Below are 8,605 nucleotides of genomic sequence, written 5' to 3'. Positions count from 1 at the left end.
AATGCTGGTACGCGGCTCTCCACTGCAGAAGGCGCGGACGCGCTGGGATGCGGGCCCTTGATTTCTGGAAGCTCGAGGCGCCCGTTTCGTCAGCTAAGTCTTGGCGCCACAAGTGCCCCTCAGAGGGCTGAGCTGCCGCAGGGGCTTCCGTGGCAGCTGGACGCTCGGCCACATGCAGAGGCCGCTCCAGGCTCACGCCAGCCCCTGGGCTGGGGACTCGGGGAGGCTCCTCACTACCACCCAGCGGGGAGGCAGGCGTGCAGGGCACAGCCAGGCGGGGGCCTCCCAGCACGGGGAGCAGCATATTCTGCCTGGTGCCTCCCTCCGAGCAGGGTTAAACTTTTCCCTAGGAAATCATTAGTAAACCTGTTCCATAAATGTCACCTGGTCACAGTTTAAATCCAGTCTGGTGACTTCAGGCCACTTTCCTTGCTTCCTAAGTTGAGCTTCTCCCGGGGGGTGAAGATGCGAGGGCCTCAAGGTCACACCTCACACCCTGAGTGACGCTTCAGGTGGGGTCTGTGCGGCTGCCCCGCCAGGGAAGCTGCCTCAGGGAGAGCAGCACCCGCCTCAGCCCCTCGGCCCCGGCCGGCCTCTGCGAAGTGACCCTGCAAGGGGCCTCCGGGACAGGACCATGGCGTTTTCTGAACTCCTGGACCAAGTGGGGGGCCTGGGCAGGTTCCAGGTTCTCCAGATGGTGGCCCTGGTGGTCCCCATCACATGGGTCACCACACAGAACATGCTGGAGAACTTCGGGGGCGCGGTGCTGGCCCACCGCTGCTGGGTGCCCCTCCTGGACAACGGCTCTGCCCAAGCAGGCGCCCCCAGCACCGTGGGCCCCGAGGCCCTCCTGACCGTCTCCATCCCGCCCGGGCCCAACCAGGGGCCCCACCAGTGTCTCCGCTTCCGCCAACCGCAGTGGCAGCTCCTGGAGCCCAACGCCACGGCCAACTGGAGCGCGGCGGCCACGGAGCCGTGTCTGGACGGCTGGGTGTACGACCGCAGCACCTTCACCTCCACCATCGTGGCCGAGGTAAGGCCCCCCGCAGCTTTCCCTTTGAGGTCCAAGTCACTGCTCGTGGTCGACAGGACTCCAGATGGCCCCTTCCAGGGGGCCGCCTCTGAAGGCTTCCTTACCCTCGGCCACATCGCGCTCGGGGCGGGGGGCGGGGGGTGGGGCGTGGTGGAAGCCAGCGCTGGCCCCAGCTCACGAAGGGGGGGTGCCCCAGAGCCTAACCAGCCCCGTCACTTGGCCGATTCGGACAACCTTCTCCAGCTCCTGACCCGGGGGGCTGGGAGGAAAGTCCCCTGCACTGGATTTGCAGGGTACCTCAAGGCAGTGTCGACAGATTTGGGAAGTGGGGAAAACTCTGTCGAGCAGGAGGGAAGCACCCTGGGGAGGGGGCTGGGCAGCGGCAGCGAAGGGGAAAAATGAAGCAAACAGGGCGCCCCCCTCTGATTGTGGGGCAAGAGACCCATGGGGGCTTCGGCAAGGGGTGACCGCCCTTGCAGCCCCGCAAGGTCTTCCCTGCAACTCTAGAGGTGCCAGGCCAGCCACCCACACCCAGCTGCCTTGGGTCTTCCTGCCTGGTTCCTCTGTGCCCACCCACGCGGGCTCTCCTGCCTCCTGACCTCAGCCTCCCCCTGCTACCACCAGTGGGACCTGGTATGTGACTCTCAGGCCCTGAAGCCCATGGCCCAGTCCATCTACCTGTCTGGGATCCTGGTGGGAGCTGCCGTGTGTGGCTATGCCTCGGACAGGTGCGTACCCCGGCCCTGGAACCGCGGCCCCCTGCCCTTGCTGACCCTGTGCTCCTAGACCCCCGCCCCTGACTGGCCTCTCATTGCCTCTGGTCCCGGGAGGAGGCCCTCTGCTGGGAGTGGAGTTCAGCTGTGCCTCTGAGCTCGGCTGGAGCCCCTCGGGCAGGGTGTCACCAGCTCTCCTCTGGGGCGTGCGGGGCCGTTGCTTCCTTGGACCATGCACTGCTCACACCTGCTGGGCCGCACTCTTGCCTCCAGCTGCTGCTTGAGTGCTCCTGCTCACGGGGCGCTCACTGCCTGTCAAGAGCTCCTACAAGCACCCCTGGACCTCGGGGTCTCAGCCTGTGCTCACAAGTCCTCCGGGGGTGGATAGAGGGGCCCGGTCCCCCCTGTGCGTTCAGCACCAGCCTCCTTCAGGGGCAGCCCTGGGCGGGCTGGCAGTGCTCGGGCCCCGGCCAGCATGGCTTGCTGCAGACCCGCCCCTCCCTGGGTGTGTCTGTCTGTCTGGCGCAGGTTGGGGCGCAGGCTGGTGCTGAGCTGGAGCTACCTTCAGATCGCCGCCTCGGGCACAGCAGTCGCCTTCGCCCCCACCTTCCCTGCGTACTGCCTGCTCCGCTTCCTGGTGGCCTTTGCCGTGGCGGGCGTCATGATGAGCACCAGCACGCTCCGTAGGTGACCACCAGTGGGACCTGGCGTGTGACTCTCCGGCCCTGAAGCCCAGGGCCCAGCCCATCTACTGGGATCCTGGTGGGAGGCTCGTGCGGGCTCCCAGGCTGACCCTGGTGGTCTCCTTGCAAGGGGTGACCGCCTTGCAGCCCCACAGGGTCTCCCCTACAACTCCAGAGGGCCCAGGCAGCCACCCACACCCAGTCTCCTTACAGTGATGGAGTGGACGTCGGCCCGAGTCCTGGCAATGACTCTGAACGCCCTGGGGTTCAGCTTCGGACACATCCTGATGGCCACTGTGGCCTATGGCGTGCGAGACTGGGCCCTGCTGCAGTTGGTGGTCTCCGCCCCCTTCTTCCTCTGCTTTGTGTACTCCTGGTGGGTGCGCCTCCCCCTGCAGGAAGGCCTAGGGAGGTGACGGGGTGCTCTCCTCCACCGGGCAGACACTGCGGGCGAAGGAGGCTGGGGAGCACAACAGGAGGAAAGCCGGGGGGCTTGGCACGGAGCGCCAGGCCCTCACACTCACCCGCTCACCCCGGGGCTCAAGGCCCTCTTCCTCCCTTGAGCCTCCCACGCCCACCCTTCTCCCCGTCCTTCCTGCCCCGCTCCTGCCCCTGCTCTCAGGCCACGGGGGCCTCCGAGCACGTCATCTGAGCCCCTCCTCGGAGGCACAGCAGCAGGGGGGCTGGACGCAAATACACACACACACTCCCAGGACACAGCTGCGGTCAGCCGGGCACACTCGCGCTGTTCAAGAACAGGGACTGTGACCAGTGAACAGAGGACGCCTGGGGCCATCCCACCCTAAGGCTGGCGTCCTGGGAGGTGAAGGAATGTCTGCACACCCTGAAATAAATCAGGTGTGGTCCTTGCCAAGCACATAGTAGGTACACAGTTAGTTAGATAGATAGATAGGTAGATAGATAGGTAGGTAGGTAGATAGATAGATAGATAGATAGATAGATAGGTAGATAGATAGGTAGGTAGGTAGATAGATAGATAGATAGATAGATAGATAGATAGATAGATAGATAGATAGATAGATAGATAGATAGATAGATAGATAGATAGATAGATAGATAGATAGATAGATAGATAGATAGATAGATAGATAGGTAGGTAGATAGATAGATAGATAGATAGATAGATAGATAGATAGATAGATAGATAGATAGATAGATAGATAGGTAGATAGGTAGGTAGATAGATAAGTAGATAGATAGATGGTAGGTGGGAGGGTGGCGGGATGGGTAGAGATAGATGAATAGGTAGGTGGACGGATGGTGGATGGATGGACAGATGGCGGGATGGATGGATGGAGAGGCAGAGGGTAGGTGGATGGATGCATGGACAGTTGGGCGCCCGCATGCAGGGCTGAGTATGGCCTGTTCATGCTCAGGTCCAGCACTCAGTAGTGGCCTGGTCCTCGCAGCCACTGCAGGAGGAGGCCCGTGAAGAAGGGGCAGCCGCACCTGCCCTAGGGGAGGCGCCTCCACGGGTGTCGCCCAACACAGCAGCTTGGAGCAGAGATGTTCTTACCATTGGGCGCCCAGCAATGAATTTGCAGTCACCCTCCAAAGCAGGGGACAATTAGGTCTCCCACCATGGCTCTGAGAGACGATTCCGCCCACAGGTGGCCTCCTGGGCTGGCAGGGTGACCTGCACACAGAGAGGGGCCCTAGCTCCATGGTGCAGATTCCAGGCGCCCCTGGATTCTGGCCCCGGGGCTGCACGTAGCCTTCCGCACAGGCACACAGTGCCCATACCACGCACTACTTCCTGGCCCAGCCGCTGAGCCAGTGGTGACAGCAAAGAGCAGCACAGACAGGATCACAGCAGTCGTGGGAACTCCTGGCCGCCACGACTCACAAGCTACGCGTAGCCTTGAGGAGTAGGGAGGGGTGGGGGTGCAGAGGAGGGTTACCCCGGCCCCTTCAGCTCCTAGCTTCCTTGCTCCTCTTCAAACCATGGCCCTTCACAGAGGTGTGTGCATATGGTGGCCCCCCTTCCAGGCCCCGGACCTTTCCAGGCGCCTCCCCTGTGCTGCTGCAGGCCCCCTCATCTGCCTCTGCCCCGCCTTTGGCCTCATGCTCCAACCTCCATGAAGGGGGTCACAAATGTGACTCTCCTGACACCGGCTCCCCCCAAGACTTCCCCAGAATTGACAGCAGCCCCTCAGCCGCAGGTCCTAAGCTCAGAGTCACCGAGACCTCCTCACTGTCCCTGCACCCCCAGCCCAGTAGGTCCGGGCCTCATCAACACAACCTCTACCTTCCGTCCCTTCTCTCCCCTGTGCTGCAAACCACAAGAACCTCAGGGCCCCAGCGGACAGGTGACCCCTCTGGGGAGCGTGTCTGGGGGAACTGCATGAGCTAGGGCCTGGAGGCAGGAGCCCAAGGAGAGGAGTGGGTACTGCGGGGTTCAGCAGGCTGGGAAGGAGGTACGGGGGGCTGGGCTTGCTGTGTGGGGAGCCTGTCCAGGGGGTGGGGGGCGCCTGCACCCAAGGGGGACAGGTCTTCTCTGCCATGCACAAAAGGCCAAAATTGAGGCCGGGGTGGGGAGGCTGGTCTGATGCTGGGGGCACTAGAGGGGATGGGAATTGGAGACCGCCAGGGCGCACCCCCTCGCATTGTGCGTTGCCTGATTCCCTGGTCAGGTGTGAGGCTGTTTGCAGGGAGGGGCACTGAGGGGCAGCTCAGGTAGGGAGGAGCAGGTGTGGGTGAACAGAAGGTTCTGTGGCACTGGGGGTTCCGCAGCAGGGTGCCCAGGGGCTTGCAGGCTGTGCTGGGCCTGCAGGACAGTGGGCCCAGAGCTGCTGGGGTCACTCTATGCGGGCACCGCATGGGCCATCGGGTTGCAGGAAGGGGAGAATGGGACCCTGTGCTCCCTCTTCACCAACTGGAGAGGCAGGAGGAGGGAGGAAGAGGGCAGAAAGAGTGGCCAGCTGGTTGCGGGGGTGACAGAGATGGCATGGCGGCTACCCACTTCTGTGGCTTTCACTGCCCACCCACTGACCTGTTGGGCAAGAAGCACAGAGGGGCAGTGAGCTCCGGGGGCTGAGCACCCACCTGCTCCCGCCCTCCCAGGTGGCTGGCAGAGTCGGCTCGGTGGCTCCTCATCAAGGGCAGGCTGGACCAGGGCCTGCGGGAGCTGCAGAGGGTGGCCGCCATCAACAGGAAGAGAGCCGTGGGGGATGCCATGACCACTGAGGTGAGGCGGGCTGGCCTGTCCCCACACCCTCAACCTGCCCCACGCAGGGCCCAGCCTCCCAGGAGGAGGGCCTTGGGGTGGAAGCCTGCCTGGAGCCCCCAGCACTGGGACAACCCCCTCCCCGCCCCGCAGGTCCTGCTCTCCACCATGCAGGCGGAGCTTAGTGTGGGCAGGGCCCCCGCTGGCCTGGGCACCCTGCTGCGCTTGCCTGGGCTGGGCCTGCGGATCTGCATCTCCGGTCTGTGCTGGTAGGTGCCCCGCCCCTCCCCCCCAACTCTGGCCCACCCTCAGGTAACCTAGAGTCAGGGCCTGGCCTGGGCGTCTCTAGGACCTGCAGCCCCCCACATCAGTCAGGAAACGAGCCAGGGTCTCAGGTGGGGGCGTGGGAGAGAGATTAGCAGGGAGGAGCCCTGCCAGGCCCTGCCCAGCAGGCTGAGGGGCGCTCAAGAGAACAGCAAGGGTAGAGGCAATTCACCCTTGTTTGGAGGGACCCCGAGGTTACAGGGCGGGGGTTGGGGTCCTGCTCGGTGGAAGCTGGAGCCAGAGATGGGTCAGTCAGCAAGCAAGGGAGAGAAGCCGCTGCTCCCTGCCCCACGCCCGACCTCCTCCAGGACCTCCCATCGGGCAAGCCCCATGAGAAGCGTTGGCAAAGGCACCTGGGACACTTTCTCCAGAGGCGCCCTGCCCCCACTCCCTATCTGATGCCCCTGCTCCGCCCCCAGGTTCGCCTTCGGCTTCACCTTTTACGGCCTGGCCATGGACTTGCAGGCCCTGGGCAGCAACATCTTCCTGCTCCAGGCCCTCGTGGGAGGGGTGGACATCCCGGCCAAGATGGCCACTCTGCTGCTGCTGAGCCGCGTGGGACGGCGGCCCACGCAGGTGGCCGCACTGGTGCTGGCCGGGCTCTGCATCCTGGCCAACACACTGGTGCCCCGGGGTGAGCCAGGGAGAGATGCCAGCAGGGGGCAGCAGGAGCCAGGATGGTGGGAGCAGCAGAGCAAGGAAAACTGTGGGGGGAGGGCAAGGCAGCGGAGGGGGTGAGCAGGGCTCCCAGGGTCAGGCACGGGGTGTCCTGGGAGGCAGGTAAGGAATGTGGCCCTGCGGTCACTCAGGAAAGAGGGCAAATGTGGGCTCTGGGGACACCCATGTGGATACGCAGGCATTTGGTCTGGGCCACACAGAGCCCTCGTCTGCCCCTGGGGCCCCACCACAGCCCTGCTAAGGCCTCCTCTGTCCACAGAGATGGGGGGTCTTCGTTCAGCCCTGGCCATGCTGGGACTCGGGGCGCTGGGGGCCACCTTCACCTGCAGCTCCGTCTACAGTGGTGAGCTCTTCCCCACCGTGCTCAGGTGAGGCTGTTCCTGGGCCCAGCAGGGGGCACCCTGGGGCTGGGGGGGCTAGGCGTGGCCCAGAACCTCGGGCATCTCTTTTCCACGTGGACCCAGCGCTGCCCAGGCACACCCTGGCCCTTCTGAGTGGGGCTGGCAGCCATTGCGGGCGGTCAAGGCTGTGAGTGGGCGGAACAACTGACAGGCGCATCTGTCGGACAGGACGACCGCAGCGGGCATGTGCCAGATGGGGGCCCGCGTGGGAGCCATCCTGGGGCCTCTGGTCCGGCTGACGGGTGTTTACGGCGCCTCTGTGCCCCTGCTGGTGTACGGGGCGGTGCCGGTCCTGAGTGGCCTGGCCGCGCTGCTGCTGCCCGAGACCCGCGGCCTGCCGCTGCCGGACACCATGCAGGAAATGCAGAGCCAGTGAGTGGGCCCGGCCTGGGGGCACCCCTCCAAGGGCCTCTGGACACAGGCGGGCTGCTGCCCGCCCCGCTACAGGGGTGGAGAGAAACAGAGGCCCAGAGCGGGACAGGGCCAGCCCAGAGCCACAAGCACTTATTTGGGAGAGTGGGCACCCAGGGCTGAGTCCCCCAAGCGACACTGTACCCTCTGCGCCTCGTCCCCCCACGTGAAGCCCAAGTGGCCCACCCAGCCCCAGCTCCACCTCTAGGTCGGGGGAGGCGGATGGCCACTGCTGGGGGTGCTCACAGGCGCTGTCACGGGGCTGCCGGTGACTGGGTGACTGTCAGGACTGCCAGTGCCCGCCATCCTGGCACGCGGTCAGGGAGCTGAGTCCCAGGCTCCGAGAGCAGGCCGCAAGGGCTCCCGAGTCCTCAGGATGGCCACGGTCAGGTCCAGGGTCACTCTGTGCCCCCTCAGACATGACCCTTTCCTATCTTTCCTGAACAGGGGGGTAAAGAAGGCAGCACACAGCACCCAGGAGGGCCCTGTCCTGAAATCCACACGCTTTTAGCCTCCCGGGGCGCTGCCCGGAACGAGGGGCGGAGGCTGCTCCACTATGCAAAAGGCAGGAGAGCAAAAGATTGGATCTCCAGGGGCCCCAGGGCCGCTCCTCCAGCGCACCCAGCCCCGCCGATGGCGGCCTCAGCACGGAAGGGGCAAGGATGACTTGACTGGCAGGAGGCTGCTGGCCCAGCGTCGCCCGACCTCCCTCAGGATTGCGAAGAGGATCAGGGACGAGGTCAGGAGAGGGGCCTGCCAGGGGGCCCTCCTCGCTGCCCACGGCCCTGGCTCAGCCGCTGGCCAGACTTCAGCAGGCGGCGAAAACCTCCCCAGCCTCTCACTCCGCCCTGAGGGGCCCACACGGGAGGGTGATGCTCCAGCTTCACCCAGAAGTGGCTCCGACCCCTCCCACGCCCCACACCACCCTCCAGCCAAGTGACGGGTCCTGCGGCCAGGCTTCCACCCGGAGCCCCCCCCCCCACCAGCTTCTCTTCCCGGCAACCCCACCAGCCTCCCACACCCAGTGGCCAGTTCTGGGTCCAGCCTGGGGCTGCAGGGACGCTCCTGCCGCAGTCCCCCCACCTGCCAGGGGTTGGGGTGCCCAGGGGTTGGGGTGGTCCTGGGCCCAGTGGCCCCGGCTCCCTCACAGAGCCAGGTCACAGGGACACAAGTGG

At 64.8% G+C, this 8,605-nt stretch overlaps 1 protein-coding gene across 1 annotated transcript; it reads left to right on the top strand.

The window, feature by feature from the left end:
• Positions 1–464: 464 nt before the first annotated feature.
• Positions 465–8,163, top strand: SLC22A12 (solute carrier family 22 member 12). The gene is made up of 10 exons (XM_037518277.1): positions 465–1,033; positions 1,658–1,761; positions 2,275–2,429; positions 2,643–2,805; positions 5,514–5,637; positions 5,770–5,885; positions 6,360–6,574; positions 6,878–6,986; positions 7,188–7,391; positions 7,878–8,163. Exons 1-10 carry the CDS (start codon positions 635–637, stop codon positions 7,939–7,941), a joined length of 1,653 nt encoding a protein of 550 aa, XP_037374174.1. The 5' UTR covers positions 465–634; the 3' UTR covers positions 7,942–8,163.
• Positions 8,164–8,605: the final 442 nt, after the last annotated feature.

The sequence above is a fragment of the Talpa occidentalis genome, unplaced genomic scaffold, assembly GCF_014898055.3.
Source record: "Talpa occidentalis isolate TD23 unplaced genomic scaffold, MPIMG_talOcc4v2.1 talOcc4.17, whole genome shotgun sequence".
Taxonomy (NCBI): domain Eukaryota; kingdom Metazoa; phylum Chordata; class Mammalia; order Eulipotyphla; family Talpidae; genus Talpa; species Talpa occidentalis.
The sequence above is the reverse complement of the archived record's forward strand: the minus strand, read 5'-3'. Positions and strand labels throughout refer to the sequence as shown.

Coding starts and splice junctions, on each gene's coding strand:
- SLC22A12 (XM_037518277.1), top strand. CDS start 635: ATGGCGTTTTCTGAACTCCTGGACCAAGTGGGGGGCCTGGGCAGGTTC. Junction 5,886..6,359: donor TGCATCTCCGGTCTGTGCTG/GTAGGTGCCCCG, acceptor CTCCGCCCCCAG/GTTCGCCTTCGGCTTCACCT. Junction 6,575..6,877: donor CAACACACTGGTGCCCCGGG/GTGAGCCAGGGA, acceptor CTCTGTCCACAG/AGATGGGGGGTCTTCGTTCA.